The sequence below is a fragment of the Phycodurus eques genome, chromosome 10 (assembly GCF_024500275.1).
Source record: "Phycodurus eques isolate BA_2022a chromosome 10, UOR_Pequ_1.1, whole genome shotgun sequence".
NCBI lineage: Eukaryota > Metazoa > Chordata > Actinopteri > Syngnathiformes > Syngnathidae > Phycodurus > Phycodurus eques.
In genome coordinates, this window is record NC_084534.1 from 20,017,435 (window position 1) to 20,043,593 (window position 26,159).

General features: G+C 39.5%; 2 protein-coding genes across 5 annotated transcripts in view; both read right to left on the bottom strand.

The window, feature by feature from the left end:
- Positions 1 to 1,559: 1,559 nt before the first annotated feature.
- Positions 1,560 to 4,443, bottom strand: LOC133408834 (PAK4-inhibitor inka2-like). 3 transcript variants are annotated; one of them, XM_061688106.1, is made up of 3 exons: positions 4,400 to 4,443; positions 4,214 to 4,259; positions 1,560 to 2,543 (listed from the first exon to the last, which is right to left on the bottom strand). In XM_061688106.1, the coding sequence occupies exons 2-3, from the start codon at positions 4,214 to 4,216 to the stop codon at positions 1,617 to 1,619; spliced, it is 930 nt and encodes a 309-aa protein (XP_061544090.1). In that variant the 5' UTR covers positions 4,217 to 4,259; positions 4,400 to 4,443; the 3' UTR covers positions 1,560 to 1,616. The 3 variants fall into 3 exon arrangements, with proteins under 3 accessions (XP_061544090.1, XP_061544088.1, XP_061544087.1); XM_061688104.1 differs by having other exon boundaries at positions 4,358 to 4,443; XM_061688103.1 differs by lacking the exons at positions 4,214 to 4,259; positions 4,400 to 4,443 and having other exon boundaries at positions 1,560 to 4,156.
- A 2,468-nt stretch (positions 4,444 to 6,911) lies between these two features.
- The window catches only part of LOC133408525 (guanine nucleotide-binding protein G(i) subunit alpha-2), a 43,284-nt gene continuing 24,036 nt past the window's right edge, over positions 6,912 to 26,159 (bottom strand). The window contains exons 2-9 of one of the 2 annotated variants that reach the window (XM_061687527.1): positions 24,306 to 24,348; positions 22,184 to 22,325; positions 18,154 to 18,314; positions 12,807 to 12,935; positions 10,972 to 11,101; positions 10,112 to 10,265; positions 8,834 to 9,034; positions 6,912 to 7,884 (exon numbers count right to left, since the gene is read on the bottom strand). In XM_061687527.1, coding sequence (XP_061543511.1) covers positions 8,844 to 9,034; positions 10,112 to 10,265; positions 10,972 to 11,101; positions 12,807 to 12,935; positions 18,154 to 18,314; positions 22,184 to 22,325; positions 24,306 to 24,348 — 950 coding nt within the window. In that variant the 3' untranslated portion in view covers positions 6,912 to 7,884; positions 8,834 to 8,843. Of the gene's footprint in view, positions 7,885 to 8,833; positions 9,035 to 10,111; positions 10,266 to 10,971; positions 11,102 to 12,806; positions 12,936 to 18,153; positions 18,315 to 22,183; positions 22,326 to 23,564; positions 23,592 to 24,305; positions 24,349 to 26,159 lie in introns of those variants that run through there. The other variant, XM_061687528.1, reaches the window with a different exon arrangement.

The window sequence follows — 26,159 nt, forward strand, 5'->3', positions numbered from 1 at the left end:
GCTGGAGGTTGAGGCCTTTGCGTGTCCTCACATGGCACCTGTTCAACCTTTTCATATAACCTCAGTGACCCATGAGCAACTTTGCGATTACAGTGGAACCTTGAGAACTCTTGGACGCCTTTTGGATTTAGCTCCCCGGTCTACGTCCATTTCATTGGGTTTTTGTCTTCCCTGGGTTCCTCGATCAGTTTTATATGGTCCTATGGCAGTCCGTATGTATTTATGTTTGTTTGGGTTTTTATGCTTAGGATTGTGTGTCATTTGTCACGTACACTTTACTGTGCTATAGTGTCACGTTTTGTTTTTAATAAAGATGCTATATAAATCAAGTAAAGTTAACTATCAATATGTGTGACATCCACATGCTGCACGAGACGTCAGTTTACCTCAGTTCAACAAGCATCAAAGCATTAAGTCTGCAGGCGTTTTCGCTAAGAGGCCATTCTGAAGAAGACAAAAAACCCAGAAGACAAGAAGAAAAAATAAGCTCCAAAATGAAGACAGGAGAAGAGAATGATGAAAAAAGATGAAGACAGAAGAAAATTAAGAATAAAGAAGACAGATAATTAAGACAGAAGAAGGCAGAAGAGGATGCCTGAAGACAGATGAAGAAGACAGATGACGACAGAAGAGAGAAGAGGAAGCCAAAAAACAGACAAAGAAGACAGAAAAAGACAGAAGAAGTCAAAAGAGGAAGCCTGGAGACAGACGAAGAAGACAGAAGACAACAGAAGACAAAACAGGACAGAAGAAGACAAAAGATGAGAGAAGATAGAGAAGGGACCCTGAAGACAGAAAAGGAAGACAGAAGACAACAGAAGACAAAAGAAGAAAGAAGACAACAGAAGAAGACAGAAGATGACAGCAGACAGAAGAGAAAGCCTGAAGACAGACAAAGAAGACAGAAGACAGAAAAAGGCAGAAGACAACAGAAGAAGATAGAAGAGGAAGCCTGAAGACAGACAAAGAAGACAGAAAAAGACGGAAGACGACAAAAGAAGACAGATGTCAGAAGAAGACAGAAGACATAAGAGGAAGACAGCAGACAAAAGACGACAGAAGACAACAGAAGACAACAGGAGAAGACAGAAGAGGAAGCCTGATGACAGACGACGAAGACAGAAGATGACAGAAGAAGCCTGAAGACAGAAGACGAGAGAGGACAGAAGATGACAGTAGACAGAAGAAAATTGAAGATGAAACAGCCATTCAAACCTTTGGATATTTTGGAGTCTTGAATGAACCTACAGTAACTTGCGTGTTTTGCGAAGGAAGCAAGGGTAGAGCACACCAATTCCACAAAGAGATGTTCCAACAGAGATTTGATTCCAGATCTCCTGACTGTGAGGCAGCTGTGTTAACCATCACCCGCACCGTACACAACGCTCATTTTAATCGGTTTCATATTAAGACATATTTCCCAATGATTTGGAAACTGAACTGCTTTTTTTTTTTTTTTTTTTACATGGAAAGTGTTTTTATTGATTGTCTGGGGAAAATATTTGTTCTTGTTGTAAGGATTAGGAAACAGTTTACAGATTTTTACAAAATGAGAGCAATTAAATAAGGAAGGTTTATTTGGGTTGATATTTTGGACAAAAATCAATCTTATAGAGTCAGATGTAACCGATGATGTCGTTGCATATTATGGGCTGTCGGCTGCCCGTCTTCATGAGGGCGGCGAAGTGGTAGAAGTCCGAGTCGATTGCATGCAGGCCCGTGTGTGATTGGTGGAAGAAAGGTTTAAGCGACCGGAGTCCCACAGGGCAGGACATCCGTTTGGGGCCCTCGGCAGCCCTGCTCCCTCGTGTGGAGTCTGCTGGTTTCTGCCTCATCTCCACACCTTTGGACATCCCGGCCAGTCGCCGCTTCATGTTGACTAAAATGTCCTTGGCGAGACGCCGCCCGGCACTGGGCTTTATTTCTGCTGGCTCGGGACACTCTGGTAGGTCCATCCAGTTCTTAATAAGGTCCGCAAAGCTGTTGTCCCCCAGAACCAGAGGCTGTCTGTTCCGACTCTTGCTTAGCAAGCCTGTAGTCCAGTCCTCTGGGTCGCTGGCCTCAAAGGAGGTCCAGCGCTCTAGGCAAGCGTCCGATGTGGATTTGGGCCGGATCCGACCCGAAGGTCCCGTGTTTGTTCGGAGGCAAGCAGAAGAAGACACCCGCACATTCCTCGTCCTTCTCAAAACAACACCTTCATCGTGCCAGGAGGCCTCTGAGTAGCCAGAGTCAAAGTCCAAACTCTTCTCACTGTTGAGTGAAGCTTGAGCCAAGCGCTCGTTGGGTTCTTCTTCTTCTTCCTCCGGAGGGTTGGCCAGACAGCAGGCCGAATCGTACGCGCTGGCCTCGCTGGCCTGCGACACGCGCTGCTTGGAGAGTCGCTCCTGCTGGGTCCTTTGCTTGCACAAGCGGGTCACGGCGAAGGAGCGCTCGCACGGCTCGCTGAGCGGCCTCGGCCTGCTCGTCTGCTTCAGGTCCTGCAGGGAGCGCATCACGTGCTGCGCGCGGTTCTGCAAGCGGTCGCCGGAATCTCCCATACACAGCTGGATAACCAAACAGAGACAAACACAATAAGCTGAAGAAGTGGACACAGCAGCAAGGTCGCCCACAAAGCGCATCCAATCCCGAGCCAAGCCGAGACCTGAACGTGTTGTTTCTGGGCCAGTCGGATTTTTAGCAGCTGAGGTCATTGGTCTCTGCGAGTGCGCAAAAACATTCTCGACAAACCTCCGAGTGGCCATCAGCACAATCCACCAAAAAAAGTCAGAGAGCAGGATGCACATTTCAGATGAGGAGAACTCTCCCTGCTTCCTCTGGTATGAGAGGAAGTTTAGAAGGGGGAGAAGCGTAGATGAGTAGTACATATCCTCTCACGCAGGATGTTGACTGCTGCATATTGCAGTATGAATGAAACATTGTGAATTTACACCATGACTCACGATGAAGTGTTCAAAGTCGGTCAAACTGAAATCTACATGATGCATCACCGCACGTGAATCATATCGTCAATTGAAATTATGGCACTGTATACTCGGAAGGTGAACTTTTCCGAAACTTGACACTTCATTAGGTACGTGCACATAATCCAAAACAAGAGAGTTGAAGTAAGAAAAGCAGAATATAAAATATAAATTCCTCTGTAATACTGCGATCCATCCACATGAGCTGGAGCCTATCATATCTGACTTTGGGCGAGAGGCAGGGCACACCCTAAATTGCTCTCCTGTCAATCACAGGGCACAAACAACCATTCACACCTATGGGCAATTTAGAGTGCTTAATGAACCTAACATGCATGTTTATGGGAACTGGGAGAACCACACAGGAGCCCCTGAGCCAAGATTCAAACCTACAACCTCTGGACTATGTCTTAACTACTACCTCACCATGCCTTGTACTACAGCTGCTGTTATTACTCCCACTACTACTACTACTACTACTTTAATAATAAATTAGCACTTTCCAGGATCACATTTATGTTACAAACTCAACAATGTCAACAATTCTAACTTTACTAAGATAATAATGATCACTTTTAATTGACACTGTCAGAGATACAGAAATTTAACACAATGTATATTACTGTGGTTTGTCGTATATAATGGTGTAGGCATCATAGTGACAGTTTTTTTGGGTTATTTAGCTACACAAATGGGTCAAGTAATTAGAAACAGTCCTGAGTAGGACGTGGTGCAGTTATATACTGCAAACTACAACCACCATAATAAACACATTTAATAAATATTTTGTGATATAAATACCTGCCTGACAGTGTCAATCAAAAGTGAACGTACATTTCTTGTATTGGATCTTATTGGGGCCAGTAAGTATTTTCATTTCATTTTGAACTCAATAGAAGATAATGAGTCTTAAATGTGTCCGTCCTTTCAGTGTTTCGCTTTTGGAGCCTCCATATGACACAATGTTATCACAGCTGTGAGTCCTGAACCATTTGGGACCCCTCTCTTTCTCCTCCTCCTCCTCTCAATGGGGCGGCATGGCCACACTGTGCCACCATGCCAAAATGTTCTCCTCGGCTGCCTTCACACAACACATAATTGATTTGTCCACATGTGGACTCTCAGCAAGAACTGTTAGTTTTGCATCTTAGTGGGTGAGTGGAGGATTAACACAGAGCACCCATCGATTTGCTCAGCTGTCAAGACGCTGTTGCTGCATGCAAGAAGAAAAAAAAAAAGGAAAACAAACTTACCATTGCTTGTAAGCGTCTGCAGTGAAGTTAAAACTCCTTATGTGTTCTGAAAAGCAAAATGCAAGAGCAATTATGACCACAATTTATAACGCTTTCTTAGATTTTAAATAATGTGCCCTAATATACAAAATAAATAGAACTAACCTCAGCATTCCCACCCAAAAAGAAAACAAAAAAACACAACACCTCAGATATATTTTTTACTTCTGATGAAGCTGCTGGTGTGTCCTTACTCTTGTAGTCAACACCAAGGCTGACGGCACACTTTGTAGAGGCCGGAGTGCTTGGCCTCAGCCAATGAGCGGAGAACAGCCAAAGCCTCGAACAAAGTCCCGCCTCCACCAATTTGTCACCACTGGAATCGTTTTGCACGAGTCACAAGAGAGGATGATGAATGCAATCAATATGAGGTAAAGTACATATGTATTGTAAAATATAGTATTTAAAATTCAGATTATTAATAATACTTCCAATTTGTATTAATTATCAGTAAATGAATCACATCAAAACAATTTAAATATTTTATGTGAGGATATGCGGTTACGAGAATGGAGGGATGGATGTATTAATCTCTTCTTGCATGCCTGCATGTGTGTTATTTGGTTCTGTGGTGTGCAACAAAATATAACAGTACTGCAGAGTATACATTGAATTTCCCCCTGAGGGATTACAATGACTGTAAGAAATGAAAAATACAAGTTTAATTATTACAGGAGTTTACCCAGTGAAATGCAATCATCCTTATACATACAAAGTATGTAAAATAATATTAAAATACAAGAATTCTGAAATTGCTCAGTAAATAAAGTCTTTAAAAAATACATTCACGTGTGCAAATATTGTAAGCAGATTCAGGACAAGTTTAACTGTGCAGTACTGAGTTGTACATACATACATACATTATGTGTATTGTGATAAATATAGACATTAATTTGTACATGTATCATTTGAGGTGGGCAAAGTAAGGCCTACGGGGCCACTTATGGTCCACTTTGTTCTTTTATCCGGCCCACTGAGCAATTATATTGCGTGTCCTATAATACTAAGCCATTTTTTTCATGATATTTGGTTCATTATACTATATATATTCCTTTATCGTAATACATAATTGGTTAGTTGATTTACTGTACTGAACTTTTAAAAAGTAAAATAAACAATTCTCTATATACGGTTAACATTTTTGAATTTATTTTATTATATAATTATTTAATTAAGTATAAGTAAATTGATTATAAATAATACCATTTATACATAAAAAATATGTTATTATTAAAATAAGGAATTTTACATATACAGTACATTTTCAACTTTTAGCATACACTTTTTAAATTTACTTTACTCTTTTTTTTTTCACTAATCTATTAATGTCCTTGCCCAATCTGTCCGTTTTAAAACTTTAACGTGGTCGTTGAGCACCAAAGTTTGCCTGCACCTCGTCTATAAAGTGCGCCGCCTGTGTAAGGCGCCACCTGGTGGCTGCGCCTACGCATCACGTGTCATACCGTATTAGCGTCTTTAAATTGTGCCTGAATACAAACTGTCTCCACACCTTTTCTTGCAACGTGTCAATGAAAACGATTCATCGTTCTTTGGCTTCGCGGCTGTTTCAAATTGCATACAAGCCGTTTGGCAGCGGTGCACCTTCTCATTTCATTTGCAAGTGAGAAATGGTAGCACCTTGAATCACAGACTGGAGGCTGATGCAGATCAACTCTTTCAATTCAGAAAAGCTTAAGCAGGTTTCAACAAGTCGAAACATTTGCATGCAGTGCAGTCAAATGAAGGAATACTTGTTTGTTTGTTTATTTTTTTCATGTTTGAGAATGAGAATGTGCACCTTACTTCATTTTTTTGAAATGCTTCTTAATTATACTTAAAAGTAATAGCAACGGAATACAAGGGAAACATGCTATACCGGCTACAAAATGAAGTATATCTGCACAATGTACAAGAACTGTAAGAAAAACGTTTTAAATATATCTATTTTTATTTATCGGTGTCAAACAAAAGTGTGTATTTGCAATTTTTGATTTATTTGTTTTTTTTAAATCTGAAACTAATCTAATTTTGGGTTGAAAAGTGGGGTACATATTTTTTATGGAAGCTGGCATATGTTGAAATTTAATTTAAATTATTATTGATGTATAACAAGGTTTATTTTTATTTTTGTGGTTTAGAATGCCACTGTCTGCATTGCACTGCGACCAAGAACAGTATTCGTTTAGTATTAACTAATTAACACTACAAACTGCAACCATATGTGTGTATATATATACATATATATGTGTGTGTGTGTGTTTTAAAATGTTAATTCCTTTCTGACAGATTCCATATGTGGTTTTATTTCTGTTAAGACCAAATTTGTTGATACAATTGACCTTCTTTCCTCGATCTGATTAAATTTTGCAGTTGCATTCAATTGTTGGCACTCCACAGGATTAAGTTTTAATTTCTGTGCAACACTTTAATCTCCAACGGCTATTTTTAAATGTCCTATTAAACAAATGTGACTTGCTGCCCTTTATATTAAATATAGACTTTTTCTTATTTAAAAAAAAATAAAATAAATACAAGAATGTTCTGTTTCAATTTGGATGGAAATCTAATGTATTGAATAGTGGATGTCGTGTCCCACTGCATTCTTCCTTTTGCACAGTGTTGCTCAACATAAAAACACAGTAGAATAAAAGCTCCCATGACCAAACGTTTATTATTTACATATACCAAGTGACTTGCTTTGTAGCTTTAATATCAACAAACAAGTACGGCATCGTCCTTCAGACTCTGTGCTTGGATGCATTGTTAGCCATGGATACCAAGTAGAAATAGCCCTAATTGACACTGTCAAGAACACATATGAAGATACACACGTAAACAGATATCAAGGCACAAACATAAAGTCAAAACAACAGACTTGGAATGAAACAGAATACACACTAATCTACAATTAGTTAGTAACAGACATCAGTGAAAACCTCACAGATTGTGTTAAGTGTATTTAAACAAGTGGTACATAGCAGCTGTCAAACAGATGATGACAGTGGCGCAGGCTAATTAATGGAATGTCATGCAGGAGAATACTGTGACCATTATTTGATGTAAATGTCATACAAAAATTGTTCCCCCCCCCCCCACATAGCCACTCACATTCGCCACGTGTCTTAACAGTTAGTTGTTAACATGGGTTGATATGATACAAAATATAGTTTCATACTGTCTTTTAATAAACCTCAATGGCAAAGTAAACATCTTTAAAAAGTCATTCGTGAATAAAAATGGCAACTTAAATCATAATTACCACGAGATCTTCTTGATGGATAAGAAATATTCTTTGTGCATTTTACATGCGTTTCAATAATTCAATTAAAGCCAGCTCATTTTTCCGCATGAGTGGCTGCTAAATGATTCTCATCCAATGAGAGTGTTAAAACATTCATTAAGGGGAGTGTAAAGAGTCAAAGAGAGAAGAGGCGTAACAACTTTGAATACATTTGTATGCAGGACCAATGTTACACTGAGGGGGAGATGGTAGCAAATCATTGATTGTTGAAGTCCTTTCAAGGTTTTCCCCTTGCAGGAATGACGTCTGTCATGGTTTTCATTATGAAAGGCAATAAAATCGTCACATGGCTGCTGCAGTCCCTCGTGCAGTGTGCACAGCCGCCACCGTCCTGCCACAAATACAAAAACAGCACTTGGAGGTGCACTGACAATGAACACATTTATTCCTAGTTCCCCAGTTGCTGGATGGGAATATGCACCCTTTAGATATAATGCTCAAATTATACTTTAAATTAGATAATGGATGATAACGCAAATTGTCCCATTGATTTACTTGACTACAACCTTTCGATATGTAAATGACATTGTCTAATGTCATTCTCCAAAAAGTTAAATACAACTGAACTGCATTTAACAAATGTGCTGTAATGGATTAAAAAATAATAAAATAAATAAATAAACAAATAAATACATCAAAATTGCAGCCACTATAATACACAGTTTGACCATTAAATTCAGTGATCCTTTTGAACACCACTAGGGGGCGCCCACACACCACACCACACTTTTAGAATCACTGTCTTAATGCATTTGAAAGAACAAAACAAAAAGCACACCCACGTTTTCACAAAAACTTTACAAGCAACATTATGGACAGTATTCTGGTAGCGCTACTGTAATGACCTGGCATCACCAAACCACCAACTTTGTTTGGCTTCGGGGCCACATTTGATTTTTAAAACTCTCAGATGAGCCATGTCTTTTGTAGATGAAAAGAAAAAAGTTGGAATTTGCATGTAAAATATGTACCTTCGCTTATCTTAATAATCACATATTTTATTCTTATTTTGCTAGTATTTTTAATTAATTCAATAATAATTCACTAATTATTTAAGTAATTAATAAAGACATGTATATGGAAAATTATTTTATTAATCGTGTTCTATTTTTTTAATTGCAGTAAATCAATTAAGCAATTATTTGTATCCCTTTATCAATTTTAATTAGATAATGTAAAAAGAAGTGACTTTGAGCTCCATTAAAAAAAGTACACACATCTCAATTAATCCAATTTAGGGAAATACTGTTTTAATCCTACATATATTATCAAAATATTACCAATTTATATTCAGAAAAGCCCGCAGTCCTTCAGGTTGTTCTTGATGATGACATCAGTGACGGCGTCGAAGACAAACTGCACGTTCTTGGTGTCGGTGGCACACGTGAAGTGGGTGTAGATCTCCTTGGTGTCCTTCTTCTTGTTCAGGTCCTCAAACTTGGTCTGAATGTAACTGGCTGCTTCGTCAAATTTGTTGGCCCCTGCGAAGAAGTAGACAAATATTTTTATTTTGATTCTTTGTTTATTTGTTGAAGCCCTGCAGAACATCCATATTTTGTTTTTGTTTTTTTAACAGTGATTCTCAACTGGTTGGTCACTGGTTTTATTTAAATCCAATATATTTCATATTTATCCAATGTCTTAATTGGGGGAAAGAAATATTTTAACAGGCATGCTGATTTTTAGAGATGTGTAATGTGTAAGTATAATTGAGCCACTGAGAACTAGAGTGAGCTAACTCCAGTTTGATCATATTTAAGTGCAGAAATGATAAGAGAAAGACTTGACTTTCAGATGAATACCAATCTAACTTAAGGTCTAGTTAGTGATTTGACAAATAGGGACATCCCATTAATGCATTCAGCACTTTTCTTGAATCATCAGTGCAGCAACTGGGCCAAATTCTGTTTTCCAAGATGGCCGCACCCTTGAAAACCAGGCATCACCACCAGCAAAAACATCCTAGAAAGTGTGTTCAGAGATTGAGAGAGGACTCAAAATGTTAGTATTGCTTTTGCTTGGGTGCCAATGGAGTTACATGTTAGTGTAACTCAATGTTATTTATCATCGTTTATGAAATATTGATAGACGATTTGATTTGATGGATGTTTGTAAAAAACTAAATATGAGGGAAACCACAGTTTCTGTAAAAACAAGAAGATCCAGAATAAGTAATCATTGTCATGTAAATCACAAAGATATAAGTCACCCCCATTTTATAGCAGCCGTAAAACATTTAATCTATGACAAAAATGGAGTTAGTTATCAACACCTCAAATGTGTCCTGGGGTAAACAAAATATGGATTTGTTTTAAAATTGAGACTAAAAAAAAGCTGTGATATGTAGTGAAGTGCTTGCCTGTAAGAAGAGCGATTTGGGGATGTGTTGTATGAAAACATATTGAATTCACTTTTACATATGCAATAATGTAAAAAAAATAAAAAATAAATACTGTACATACATGTCTTTAACGGAATTCTTTACAAGATGTACTTGTTTGTCGCTATTAAAGTGTGTGAGAGCAGTTAAGAACCCCTGGTCTAAAAACATCTTGTACCTGTGTACTCTGGGAAGCAGATGGCAAGGGGGCTACGGGTGATCTTCTCCTCAAAGAGGTCCTTCTTGTTGAGGAAGAGGATGATGGAGGTCTCAGTGAACCACTTGTTGTTGCAGATGGAGTCGAACAGCTTCATGCTTTCGTGCATGCGATTCTAAAAAGAAAAGATGAAATATCTTAAATGAAGGCAAAACTTGCCGCGTGCCAAGATATAAATGGAAATTGAATTCATAGATTTGTTTCTAAATATATTATACATTGTTTAAAGATCATTTATGAAAAAGCGTGCAAAGACCGGGAACTAGATAACGCTGAATTCTGGAGCCCGTTAGCTCGTGAGCTTGCACCCCTCGTCGCTTTCCACAGCACGACGATATTTGAGTCATCACAGGTGTGGATATTTTCAAGGCTCAAACATGTTGGGATGGGTATGCATAAGAAAAATGTTAGATAAAGTAGCGTCTACTTTTCAGTGGGGCGTAGTTTCACGCATCCAGCGGAGACAACTATTCTATTGGTAGGCAATTATCCTTAAATGAAGTAATATATTCCTAATTGTAGTACTTGATATCCTTATTGGTTTTTAGTTGTTTTTTTTAACCCGGTTTTTGCACTGTGCCACCAGGGGAAGCTGTTGTTCAATATTTAAAAAGCAAGGGCATGTTAAAGCATTTAATTCATAACCTGTGCAAATAATTGGGGTCAAATGGTTCAAGCCACGTTGGATTTGAACACTCAATTAGAAAAAAATTGAGTGGATTGTGCAATCATAAGAAGACATGTTAAAAGCCTTGTAACGACGAGCAAGTGATGTTCAACATCCATGCACTGTAATGAACATGCCACAGCGCCATCCTCACCATCTCCTCATCCTCGGCCAGGACCAGGTCGTACGCACTGAGCGCAACGCAGAAGATAATGGCCGTGACGCCTTCGAAACAGTGGATCCACTTCTTCCTTTCTGAGCGCTGGCCTCCCACGTCGAACATTCTGCAAAGGGAGAGGTGATGCAGAGGAGACACACGAGCTAGCTAATGTGCGCGCAAGGTGGAGGCAGACGGAGCGCAGTGGTGCTAAAAGACACAAGGAGAGAAAGTTCATTTGAAATGCAATCCCTGGATGTACACTAACGTTTGATGAGCTTGCTTTGGCAAGCGAAGGAGGTGGAACAGCATCGGCTTGAGCATCGATGCAGCCTCTTAGAGACATTGTACAAACTAAATGGAAAAAGACTGAGCGTTTTCTTCTTCTACCAATGACAAAAGGACAGAACTATGAAAAAAAATGAAAAGACAACGTTTATTGATTCCCTTCATGCATTGTCTATAATCAAATACTGAGGCAGGGGCTGAAGGTAAACGTGAGAGCTGATCAGGGACGAGGTCATACCAAAGTATTCAGGCTGCTCACTATTTTACTGCGTTTGCCACTTTAAATACATTCTCCTGCCACTAGATCAAAATCAAGAACGTATGACGGACGTTTATGAATACAATAATCCCGCTGTGACTAGGTGAATTTGCAGTATATCCCCAAATAATCTGCGAATATCTGGGGATATACTGTACTCTATTTGCGGGCCAAACTGACCAAACCCTGTTGCGAACAGCAAAAAAAAAAAAAAAACACGTGTACAGAATATTCACAGTTCGGCATTTGTGATTTCATATACTGTATTCACAGTTTTTGGAAGCTATGCTCTGTTATTTGCTGGTTTTGTGCTTAGGCCAATCGCAATCAAAGTATTACTTTGGCGGCATCTTGTGGTAGCTTGGCAAAACTATGTTGAAGTGAGTTGAGGAACTTCCATCCATCCATTTTGTGAGCCGCCTATCCTCACAAGGTTCGCGGAGTGCTGGAGGAGACATTTTCTATGGTACCACTTTTCTATTAAAAAGGTAATAAAGTCACGGTTTAAGATGATATTTGTGGTGCTTTTTTCTTACATTGTATTATTATTATTATTATTATTGTTGTTGAATTAAATGTCCATTAGTTAAGTCCTAAATAATACAGTAATAACATTACTAAAATTATTATTATTACAACTACTACGTGAGATTCGTCTGGGTGTAAAGATTGTTTTGACCTTTTGGCACAAGCACAAAATACCGTAACAAATTAATTTTGAAATCAGTTATTGCACTATTGCACTGTAGTATAAACCTTGAGAATGACCGCTACGGTTTGCTGAAAAAGGGCAACAGCGCTCGTATTTAGAGAAAAACTGTTCGCGTCTACTATAAGCACTCACGTAACTGTTAGCACAGGCCAATTTATCAAATGTTTGAACACATAAACCTCGGCTGACATACATCCTCTGTTAAGGAGCAACGTCAGTCCATTAGTATCCCACATGAGTAAGTGCTCATGGTGCGTCTAGCCCAATTTTATGTGTTGCAGAAGAATCTGTTTTTATAGACATTCAAATGGAGTGTGGGGTGAGGAACTAATTAATTTACTCTCTGCAATCAGAATGATTAAGCTGTTGATTGCTGTTATAATTTGGCTGATTGGCGCATTTCAAGGTTCTATTAATGTTGAAATGAGCACTTTGTGTTCAATGAGATGAATAGCCTTCGTGATGGCTTTGTTTAAGAGCAGGTGAGCACCGATGTGATGTGTTTTTAGCACGAGTAGGCGGGAGTGGAGGTCTGTTTTTAATGCAGGAAGATCAGCGACGGTGCAGCCTTACTTGAAGTGCAGCTCTTTGAAGGTGAAGTGAGTCTCCACGATGCCAGTTGTCTTGACACGAGTACGCAGCACATCCTGCTGGGTGGGGATGTAATCCGCTTTGGCTATTCTCTCCAGATCGTTCAGGTAACTACAAAGAGAGCGAGCAGGGAGATAATCAACGCTTCAGCACACTCAAAATGATGCACTGTTTTTTATGACTAGCACTTAAAACATTGGAAAGTTGTATTTTTTTTATGACTACGCTGCAATACGATGAAAAAAGTTTTTACTTTAGAAGAACATTTTTACAATTAAAGTTAGGATGCACCGATACCACTTTTTTTTTCAGACCAAGTACAAGTACTTGCATTTGAGTATTTGCCGATACCGATACTAACAATACTTGATGATGCCATTAGGTCTTGCAATTGTGGCGAAAATGTCTTTTATTTGAATCAGATATTGTTCAAAAACAAAACAATTTCTTGGACATGGCATAAGTTGCACTCAAATATAACACTTTTGAGAGTAACAGCTTATCAGTATGCTGAAAATAGGGGAAATGTGGAAATTAGCCAAAGACAAAGAGAAATTACTTGCTTTCAAACGGTTAACTTATGCAGAATGTTTACCACAAATGATTCAAATCTTTCGAAAAATTCTTTTTTTTAAAAAAAACACAGATTCATCTGCTTCTACTATACGGTATTTCCTCTTACTTTCTTGTTTGACAGATACGCCAAGTCCCGCAAATATACAAGAACTTTTTCAGCAGTCGCGCCGAGTTTATTTTCCAGACAAAATCAGCCTCATCTACTTGTATTAGGCAGTCAGGAACGCTATCTTTGGCATCTTGTGCTTGCCGTTTGTTTATTGCCTGGTTCAGATGCCTTCCAGGTCGAGCTGATACGGGACAATTTGTACGACATTTTGAGACCGATTAAACATTTTCTGTCACTACTGAGTAGATTGCCAACATTTGATGCGATATTTGGTAAATCAGTGGAGGATTCTTTTTACCGGGAGAGTGTGGAACGGGATGATGGATGGATGAGGACAAACACAAGCCGAACAAATCATGATGCACTTCTCAGGGGACATAACACCTGCTCAACCAAGGAGCAAATGTTCACTTAGCACACCATAAAGTGCTCCCAAAGCTGCAATTTTTCACTCTTTCCAAAAAGGACATTGTTGTTTTAGAAAGTAATCAGCTCTTAATGAAGGAAATTCTCTCTCGCTGCCACAAATGATTCCCCGAGTTGGGAGCGCGAATCGAAGGATGTAAAATGGATTTGTCTGAAAATATGAGGCAGCTAAACTCATGCGTCATCAATTCTGGACTTAGCTATTTGTCATTTGTACTGCTGACCCCGCCCCCGGTCTACACTACGTAGCATTACATCAGAAATCATTTGTCTGCCACAAACAATGGCTTTGTGTAATAGACCAAGTCCGGGGCTGCATTGCATGTGCGGATCTTCCAGCTGTTCACACAGGATAAGCAGTATAGAAAATGGATGGATGGCTATTACAGCTCGTGCAGTGGCTGAAGGAGGAGGGGGTGGTCATGTGACTCTCTTGCTGTGTCCTCAATGCAGAAAATATGTCACGTGGACTTCTTCTTTCGAATAGGGCAAACGTTCTTTTCCAGGGTTTGCCACGTTCTAAATCTCAAGCGATATTTTTCAAATGTCCAGGTATTGCTGTTCTACAATAAACCTGGCATCCTACTGATTTTAAATACATCCATCCATCCATCCATTTTCTGAGCCGCTTCTCCTCACTAGGGTCGCGGGCCTGCTGGAGCCTATCCCAGCTATCATCGGGCAGGAGGCGGGGTACACCCTGAACTGGTTGCCAGCCAATCGCAGGGCACATACAAACAAACAACCATTCAGCACTTACATTCACACCTATGGGCAATTTAGAGTTGTCAATTAACCTAGCATGCATGTTTTTGGGATGTGGGAGGAAACCGCAGTGCCCAGAGAAAACCCACGCAGGCACGGGGAGGATATGCAAACTCCACACAGGCGGGGCCGGGGATTGAACCCCGGTCCTCAGAATTGTGAGGCAGACGCTCTAACCAGTCGAACACCGTGCCGCCGATTTTGAATACAGCAGGAGCTAAATAGGGCAGAAACGAATAAAAGACGTAACTGGAATAATTCGATTAGAGAAAAAAAAGTTAAATCTCTGCCTCGAAGCTTCACGATGATAATCATTCCAGGGACTAATGTTACTGCAGACCCATGCAGACTCCATGTAGAAATAAGTCGGTGCAATGGTGGTGAGCCAGTAGGAAAGAGTGTGTAAAAGAAGCTCCAATATTTGGGATCATTTCACACTTCAAAAAGAAGATAAAGTGGAATGTGCCTAACCGTGACTAACAATGTGACTAACGTACCACAACAGCACATCAAAGCTAAACTATCGACGTTTGAAAATGTAATATATTCCACCACAGCTAGTTAGATCATGGATGGACACAGCCGCCGGCGCACTTTCAATTGCAATTTTTATCCGAATACTCAATTAATCAATTGATTCTAAAAATATTCGATAGGTGCAGCCAGCCCTACAGCTAAGGTTAAAGGGCTGACAAATAACCGAGGACAAACATGCGACCACACAGCCAAGAAGACTACCGCGAGAACATAAATCGAAATTGTAGGCTGGTTACGATGAGATGTAGAAGAAAGCGCCCTCATATTTTTTTCATGTCCGAGATGACAGCAGTAGCTGAAGTTAAAGGTCTGACAATAGGTGCATTACACACAGGCAATAAAATTACTACAAGAAAATAAACTAGCTGTTAATCAACAGGTTGGACATTATTGTGCTTTGTATACACAAGCTCCCATTTGATTTTAATATCTGACATGAAATTACTGGTCAAATCAATTCATATTTCTGTTCTTCAAACTTTTACTAACTCTGCCAAATCAAAGATATAATAGATTTTTCAAAAATAATTCAACTAATGAAGTAATTGTCTCGTTTTGAATGAGTCTCATCAAGAGTCATGAAGGGGGCTTCTCATCTTGCAAACATTCTACTTGAACAAAACATTTTCCAGCCGGCTGTCCGTCAGCGAGCGAGTGAAGGCGCCTCTGTGCCTCCAGCCCGCCTCGCTTACGCCAGCATTACACCAGTATCATCAACATCCATCCTCATGGCTAGCTGGAAGCTCGTCTAACCTAGCCTGCCTTGCGCACTCAGCTACACTTCCTTCCTACTGAACACTACTGCTCCCTCTCACTCTCTCTCTCTCTCTCTCTCTCTCGCTTGCCCCTTAAAGGGGTCACACACGGATGTTGGACAACACAAGTTATAATTATTGTTTTAATCATTTAGGTCAGGGGTGTCAAACTCATTTTTGTCACGGGCCACATCGTAGTTATGGCTTCCCTCGGAGGGCCGCTACAACTGCGAACCCATATAAATGAAAGATTACCTCCTATACTGTAATTACATACAGTATACACAACACATTGATGAATAATCAGTTTTGAACTCAGAAGTCTATAAATACGTGTTTTTCGACAATTACATTTCTTTTCAAAGTGGGATTGGTAACAAAACAAAAATGCTTGCAAATATCTCAATGGTATTACACCAGAACACAATGAGCAATTTGGATTTGCTTTCGCGGGCCACATAAAATGATGTGGCGGGCTGGATCTGGCCCTTGGGCCACCAGTTTGACACCTGTGATTTAGGTGGTAGAAAGGGAACTTTATATTAAATTGTTGTGTTTGCTTTTGACCAATGTCATTGAGGGTTTCCATAGTTCTGAAATGTAGTAGATTAAGAGTGTCCTGACTTACAAGTTTGTTTGTTTCGCTGACCAGACCCGTAACTTAAAACATTTGTATCTCAAATCACCTTTTCCCAATTGAAAACAATGGAAATGGAATTAATCCGTTCTAGCCCTTGTGCTTCAGGTGTGCGCCTTGGCCACTGGGGGGCAGTATAATACAGACACAAACGAAGAAGAGTTTCACAACTTGGCTCAGTAAGCTGCAGTAATATTAGTCTGTTTTCACAAAAGACAAATGTCCCTTTGAGTATTGCTATATTGCTACATGTATTGTTGCACCGTTTATGTTCAAATATCTGTTGCTTTAAGAGTTATAACACCGCCACATGGATGCTATTCATTAGCCCATCTATGGCATTTTTTCATTGCATGTTAGCATTAAGCTAGCAGATGCGGTTGTTTCAAATACACAGCGTGCAATTCTATTTGTTTTCTGTTTAGTTTGACTGTGAAAGTCAACTGGGCGTTGACAAAAAGCCCTTTAAAAGCTTGAATAAATCCTTCAACTTGTGAGTTAGAGCGTTGTGAAAATTGTCTCTCAAATCACAAAATGCACCTTGAAGTCATATTTCTATCATTTTACTTAATTAAGAGAGAGGACATGGAGAGCTTGCAGAAAAACAGTCACATGGCAAAGAACAAAAACATTATAACGCCACTATAAAGGATAATTTAATGTCCACAATTCAATTGCTCGTGTGTATTGTATTTTTAAAAAAAAATATATGGCACTCATGTTTGTGGACTGTATCTAGCAACCTGATGGAACATTAACGAGTTCGATTGATTTTTGTTCTTTCAGTCTATTCGGCCCAAATTTATTTGAACTGATTTTTAAAATTGAGTCTCACCACTATTAGGCACTTGTTGTGCCAATGCATGGTCGTCACCAGTGAAACCAGTCAGACTTTTCTAAAGGTTATATGAATGAAAACATATCAGCTCATCTGAGCAGCTGTAGCAGAGAGACGTGCACTTTCAAAAACGCGGAAAGTATTCAGGGATTCATCATCACAAGGCCTGTTGCAATAGTCTGTTTCGTTTTGTTTTTCAGCCATCCGGCAAGATGATTGTGCTCATCTGCTTACAATATTAAAGAATCAAACCGCAGGGAAGGCTAAATAATCAGGTAACAGATGATATCTTGCCAGTCTCTATGGCTCTCTGGGGAGGTCAAAGTAGGTTTTCCAGAGCAGACAGAACATATGAAAGAGGCGCCATTAGATACATCTCAAAATCTGCAGAAATATTAGCCGCCGCATGTGACACAAAACATTCTATCAATAATCACAATGATGCAAACATACAACATTATATTTTCTCTTTTAATACAGTGCGAGACGAGGAAAAAGAGCACATTTAAAAAGATGTCATTTCACTAAGTTGCATTTACATTATTGGTGGAATAGAGTCTGTTATACATTGGAGCAGATTGTTTGTGAACAGATGCAAAAGTGGGACGGTATCAGTAGTGACGGCTTGAATAGCATTATTTCCGTGACTGGAAATGTGCCAGCAGAGCACACAAATTCCCACTTACTATGCCGCCGAGTCGTTGAGCTGGTATTCCCGTGAGCGCGCGAAGCAGCTCTGTGTGCCGCCGTCGGCCCACAGTCGCCGGATCACTTCGGCCAGGTCGTCGGGTAAGACGCCCTGCTCCTCGGCGGCGGCGGACAGAGCGAAGAGTTGCTGGGCGTCGTCCTGCAGCAGGGGGCCACACGAGCACACGCGGATGCTAGTATACAAAATCTTGCCATGTGAAAAAGTCAAACATCACGTCATCTAATACAGTTTCCCTACCTTGATTGAGCCATTAGCCAATTTAGAAATATCTCAGGGGACAACAACAAAAAAGTCACTAAAAAGTATATATCCTGAAATAATGATGATTTCCTCTCAATTTAATCAGAAATTGAGTTATTTCATGTAAAATCTGGGCCTGTTTAATTGAACACAAAGCTGATATGTCATGACTAATTCTGTTGTCTGACTGATAACAGGTGGGCGCACAAATGACTTCTACCTACTGCCATCAATTGGAACATGCCACAAAGATACATTATTTGTAGTAACTGAATAATTTTCAGACCAATTAAGCGAAAGTGGATAATTAGGAATCACACTGAAATACATGCACGCTACGGCAACACCTCCAGGCAGTATTATTTGCTGCAATTCATTAGAGTCGGACATTTTCATTCTCATTAAAAATATTTGAAAAAACTAATTATCCTATTTGTCCTATTTATTCAAATGCTTATCTCGACTTAAAAAAAGAAGAAAACAAAGCTATAGAGCCAATGACCTCCACACAAATGCAATAATGTCAAATATAATGACAACATTTGCGTTAAATGTGTACAGTCCTTACTGGGGTGTCATGAATAGATTGAAAATGTAAAATTATTACAGTCGTCTCATAATACTACTGTTTCCTTCATATGGGACAGCGGAGTCCTCAGACCCAAGTTGCCATGGAAACAGTACAGAGAGCATGACCGGCCCATCTTAATTGTTTTATTAGGTTTTACTGGGATTGTCGAGGATTTTTATTACTGACGACAAACAGAGGCTGCCTGTGATCTAAAATGCTATTTCCCTTGAAAAGAAGCATGAACAAATAACCGATTTAGTTTTGACCTTCAGTTATTGCCATAGTTTATTGTTTCGTTGCATTGATTTCTGCAGGTTTGTATGGAATCAACGCAACGAAACAATAAACTAAACTATAAACCATACAAACCTGCAGATTTATTCACATAAAATAGGGCTTTTTGAAAAAGATAATGGAAGCAATGAAAATACAGATTCAAGCAGAGATTCAAACCCAGTAAATGCATTGTGAGGCAGACTTGCTAACCACTAGGTCACCGTGCTGCCCTTAAAACCAAAAGGATGCAACGAATACAAACTGCCCAGACTGATTAAGAAATGGTCTTGGCAATTACGAGGTTAAACAATATTTCATTCTTCAGGTTTGATTTCTAGTTGGCCTCTTAGGTAGCAATATAGTGCCACGATAATAACCATAGGAACTAATGAAAAACTATTGCCAGTGGGTGTGGGCTGAGCACAGCGGAGATGCAATAAACTGCACGCAGGATTGCTTTGTGGCTTCATTTGCTGCAGTTTGCTACGGTGATGACATTCCTAAATCATCTCTTTTCCTCTGTGCATGACATGAATAAGCATGCATGCATTAGATGGGATGTGTAGTCGTTTTCATTTTGAATCTAAAACATTTCATCGTCAAAAGTGATGAAGTTGCGTATTTCCAGTTCAACTACATGGGCAAGACCGGAAACGGGAAGTGAGGCAGTGAGCAGCCTCAGCTCACCTCAGATTGCACAATTCCGCACTAACTGGCTTGAGGAGACCTCAGTGAAGTGGGCACAAGTTCACCTTCTATCAAGAGACGTACTGTAGCAAGTTGGCAACTGCAATTTTAAAATCGAGTGCATAGCTGCAGTCTATTTATTCTAAAAATTTGCTTCAAAGGAAAACCAAATTGGGAAGATATTCTATCTAACCTGAAAACAATTACTCAAAACTGGACTACCAACACAAAACTGTATTAAACGCTGGATCTTTTTGGAGCAATTTTGTGTGCGAAAAGAATCCTGATGGCAGAATACTGATGACACTCCATTAGAAGTTCACTGTAAAACTAAACACACATAACAAAATAATTACACCTATTGAACATTCAAATACATCACAGCCTTAATTTCTTTCTTTGTGTTTTGTTCACAATAATCGCTAGCTCGAAGCTAACACACAAAGAATGGAAAACACCATTGACGAGCTAATGAAAATTTGCATCAAACCCATGGCACATATCTCTCAAAATAATGATTATTGGTACACAAACGAATGATTTTTTCAAAAAAACGCTGAAAAGTTGGATCAGGACTTCCAATAATACACTGTTTTTTTAATAGCGCTTTTTTAAAAAAAATATATATAATCCGCTAGTACCTTATAGTACTTGTACTTGCCAGACATACTGTATTTCACGTGCAGTGCCAGCTTTCTGTCCCTTCAGTCATGCAAGATTGACATCCATGTTCACACATTTATTTCCTTCTACACGTTTGTAACTGTTCATGCATAATGTACGCCCACATGCAGTCTTCCCAGTAAGTTTTAGTATGGTGCAGCAGGTCCATTTAGCCGTAAAGGCCACAGAAAGCACAATCCTTTTTGGCTTGAAGGGAACCCTGTAGGTACTTTCAAAAGGCCGCAGTATTGATGATGATAGCAGATTGTTATTGCACATTTGTGCGTCTTGATTTCATTAATAGTTTGATTGGTAAGCGTCCTGCGAATGTATGATAATTATGGCTACAGCTAATTAAACTGTCCTTTTGAAGCCTGAGTCCTAAGTCTCACAAACACAAAATCATTAAGATAGCACAAATTGATGGGATACGTTGCAGCGAAAAAGCCTCATTAGTGTTCACTGCGGGAGCCAGGCTGCTTTACACAGAACTGTTCCTTTCCATTTACATGTAACCTCAGGTAGCTACAATATAAATAATAGAAGTGTGATGCATTGCATTTGCATACTACTCCAAACTACAACGACAATAATAACAAAACTTTTCCACTGCTGTGTCATGTCAACTACCCTGAAAGAAACTGGCCTCTGTGAAATGATAAATGACAGTAGTTAAAACGTATAATATAGTAGGCCACCCAAAGCCTGAGGAATTCATAGAATGTCATCATTATGGATGCGGAGAAAGCACCTGGGCAATTAAATACAGTACGCTCTGCTAAACAAATTGCCAGCCGGCAGTTTTGAACAACAGAAAAACAAATCAACAATGTTTATGCAAGCTGGTGGAAGAAACCGCAATGCTTCTTAATGTGGGTCAGTAAAATACTTTGTTTTCCCAGAGACAGTGAGTGGTACATGTTGAGTACCACTCTAATAGTGTCAATCAAATCTGCGCATTATTACCTTTTAAATTTAGTTTTTCTTTGCTAAAGCTATTGTAGCAGTTCCTATTAGATTGTGCAGGTCTGTTTTAAATACAGACATGACAACCAAAATCCTTTCATTTAATTGTATTTAATTGTAAAACATACTGTATTTATGCAAATAGTGCAATAGGGCATTTGTTAACTCAACTGCAAATGGCTTGGGCAACTCCTGCCAGAGTCTACTGGAATCGTCATTAAAGACGCCATCTCCGCATAACACTGCATAAGGAACTGGTTTATAAAGTTTTTACACTAATTAATCTGAGAGTGATTTAGTGCTGCTGTTTTGGTTAGGAGCCGAGTTAGCAATGAAGTCCAGATTACCTCAGCAGTTCACGTCCGCGTGTGAACGGCAGCATCTATGAAGTGAGATAACGCCTGTTACCACCCTTTTTTTCCCTGATGGGAAACAACATGCATCTATTTGAGGGGGGTCGGGCTACCTCAAGACGGAGCAACAAATGAAGGCATAGCTTCTTTTAGAGGTGGCGGACATTTGAGGACAGCCGATGATTAATAAATCATAATATGCAGAGAAACGTTACGGCGTAACAAATGTATGTTTGCGGGTGGTATCTTACCACTCTGCCAGGGTTGTTGTAGTCTATCTCGAGGCTGACCATGGCTTTAACGATGGCCATGATGGACTGGATGGTGTTACTGTAAACCACAGCTCTGTATTGCTTACACTCATCTTCCGAGTAGCCGTCTTCGTGGATAATCCTGAGGAGATGTGAAACGGACATAATTTAAAAATGAATAAATACGCCATCTAATAGTATTGTCGTCAGCATTTAATTTTATTAATATTCTAGGTTTTTAACATAAAGAATCCATCTTTAAAATCGCTTATCCTATGGAGGGCCTCAGGGAGCTGGGGCTTATCCCAGCTGAGTTCAGGTGAGAGGCAGGAGTATCTTTGTCAAGGCAAAACAAGTTCTGCTGATGTACCTAATATTGCGTGTTGTGTCTCACGATGCCTAACAACATGTCGATCCCGCATCCCGAGCCAGACTTTAGCGATGCCATTACCGGGCACCTGAACGAGGAATTTAACTATCTAATGCTGAGATGGAATCTCCCGAACTAATGAATCAGACCGCAGAGGTAGAACACGATGTCGTAATCATATTAACTCTCAAGTGAAAAGTGCTCGCTGTTTGACAACTGCAGTCATTCGGCAGACGCATAGCCTAATCTAGGAAAAGAATCGTTTTCCTCAGCGGCGTGTACAGGGTTCATCTGCGTGTGGAGTGATATAAGCAATTCATATTTGTTTCTAGTAGGCTGACACAGATGTGTGCGTGTGTGTTTGTGATGAAATTAATCAAATAAAAGAAAATAAAAAATTCACGCTTAAAAAAGGGTGACAGACTGTTCTTGCTCCGAGCTCATAAAACATGGATCCGCTGCCCGGCTCGCCTCGAGGAATGTGAATAATTAAACCATTTAGGACCATGCGTGTGTTGGGATTGGTGCACAGGCGCAACATCGCTCTGCTGTTGTAGTAAAAAGACAGAGGCCAGGGTTAGAGTTATCCCACTGAGACACAGGAGCAGATTTCTGTTATCAAAACATTGCATTATTTACTGCAAAATATTGAGCTAGTGCCGAGTGAGGGTGTCAGGACGGTTGAAGGATCATCATCGTCTTCATTGGCATTTAAAAAAAAAAAAAAACATTAACAGGCTTTTAAGCCCATTCAATATAAATAATACACAATAGGCCAACCGCAAATGGTTGCAAAATTCTAGGACATTTTGTAACATTCCAATTTAAATTAACTGAATAATTATAATTTCTAAATCAAGGTTCTAGCATTCCCGTGTGCCAGTTTTCTCCCATGCATGTTTGGTTAATTGAACTCTAAATTATCCATTGGTGTGAATGTGAGTGCAAATGGTTGTCTGTCAATGTGTGTCTTGTATTTGGCTGGCAACCAGTGCAGTGTGTACCACGCACGAAGTCAGCTGGGATAGGCTCCAACACATCCACGACCCTAATGCGGATACAGAAAATAGATGGAAGAATTATAATCATTTTTTATGGATATTTATATATTGAAGAATTATAATTTTGAATTTTAAAAAAACCAGCTAATTTACAAACATTTAACAGTACATAAAAATCATTCAATAAATCACACTTTTCACATTAAAACAGGGTCTAAAGTGCCAAACAAACAAAGTGCTTTTCATTGCTTTTTTTGAATAATTTTGTTTCTATTAATTAGTTTTGTGTCGACATAAGACCAAACAATGTTGATTCTTATGTTCGTACACAATACAGTGTGTTTAAATTTCAGTTAATTTGTCTGAATCATCATTTACATGCATGGAAAATGTTCCACTGAATATTTCCCCAGAAATACCCAGCTAAACTTGAGCTTACCACAAATGTCCTGGCCCTTTACAACCCTATAAGCAAATAAGCAAGTACTTTTCTCCCAAAATGCTGAAAAATTGGTCTGCTTGTGGATTAAAAAGAAAAAGTAGATTTAATTTTTTTAATACTTATTTTATTCCATTTATCATGTGGACACAACCATGATAATTTGACTACTGTATGTCAGAATATTCATTTTAACACAGAAATCATTAGGGTCCCGCGACCCTTGTGAGGATAAAGCGGTACAGAAAATGGATGGATGGATTATTAGGGTGCTACAGGGCAAAGGGAAATTTATTAACATACGGTACTTACTTCATCTGCTTTACAATGGTGCTTTTCCCAGACTCCCCTGCACCTGTTGGAATATTAAAGATTCAAGTTTAAAAAAAAAACAACCTCAAACGTCTTTGTGAGCAGAACAAAGTAGGGTTGAAGTTCAAACTGTGTTCCAAAAAGCAAGCAACCGGAGCGTTCAACTGTCAGTGACATCACAAGAGCTCCTGTGTTGTCTGCTCTGTTGACATTCCTTTTGTGAGACACATGAAGTGCACATATATGAATGTCTTGTGTGTTTGCTTCCACTTGAGGAAAGAGAGATGTTTTAGGCTGACTGCATCACTGGTTTGTTTGCAGACCTGCGGTAAAAACTGTTTTTAGGAGCGGGCGAAGCTACGTAGGACACGGTCAAACCTTAGCACATACAGTGTACGATATGGGCAAAACAGTGAGTGATGCTTCCAACTTCATAGTTTGTGGCAGTTGTTCAGTGTGAACAAGGTCAGGCACCGCATTAACTTCTGTTTTAAGCAATTTCCTGTAAAAATCAACACATTTCTACATAATTAAAATGTTAATTTCCTTCGAAGAGTACACGGGGTGCTCGGTTTATGACAGTCCAAACATATCGTTTCGACATTACGAATGGCGCGCAATGAACGACACTGAACAAAAATATAAATGCAACACATGTTTTTGCTGCCATTTTTCATGAGCTGAACTCAAAGAGATCTTGGAGTTTTTCTGTCTACACAAAATGCAACGCAGTAAATCAGCACAAAACGGCGCCGCATCCCACATGCCGCACTTCAGAGCCCGGAAAATAAGAATTTGAGCGCCCTCGTTTGCATCAACGGTACTCCAGCGCAATTGTAACTAGCGTGCCAAGCTGCAGTAGCTGCAGCACGGGTGTCGACGTAATGTCCGGGGTGGCTTTTTCTGTCCGATCAGCTGCCTTCCAAGTCTACCCGCAAGACAGCCATGAGGGCCAATTTAGTTTGGCAATTTATTGTCAATCATTTTTCCAAAACAGGGATGCTTCAATCTCACCAGCAAGTTAATTTTATTTCAGTTTATTTGAAAAATACATTAACTCGGAAAATAGAAATGCGTAGTTCATTAACAGACACAGCTGTGCCTTGCGTTTCGTGCCGTGACCATGCTCATAACTAAAAAAATAAATAAAATCATCATTCATCTTTTCATGGTTACAACGAACCCACATACATAGATGCAAGCTATTTAATAGCCCGTTTACGGCATTTTGCATTGGTTTGTTAGCATTAAGCTAAACTGATTTAAAGTAAGGCTTAATTTTCTTTGTTTTATGTTCAGGTAGACAGTAAACTTCATCTGGGAGTGGCAATAAACAGCTTGAAGCCTCTTTTTTGAAGAATTGTTCAATTATCTGCCAAAGTGCTTGTATCTCAAATTTTTGTGAGTCACTCTTGAGTATCTCCAGGCACCCCTGTACGTATATTTCACCACCTATTAATGTGAGCTCTTTTCTTGACGGTAAACAGTGCGGAAATGTTGTTTACCATTTGCGTTGATGATTAGTGACTTTTTAACAATGCTTTTGCTGTGAGTTTCCACTTAAGTCTTAAAGGGTTATAGCTAAAGAATCGTGATTCAGTTTGTTTCATAACAACGCTTAAAGGGATACACTGTCTGCCTCCATGCAGCCGATTTACTTACAGGATGATGAACACAATTCAATAAAAGATCCCAGCTTCCAGCTGACGATGAATGCTTGCATACTACTGCCAGTTTGGGATTTAAAATCTGGTGTTGAAATGAATATTGGTCTCTCTGTGGACGCACACGCATGAAGGTCACTTTCCTGACTCCAAAATAAAAGGCGGCCATTAATATTTTAGGCCCAACGGG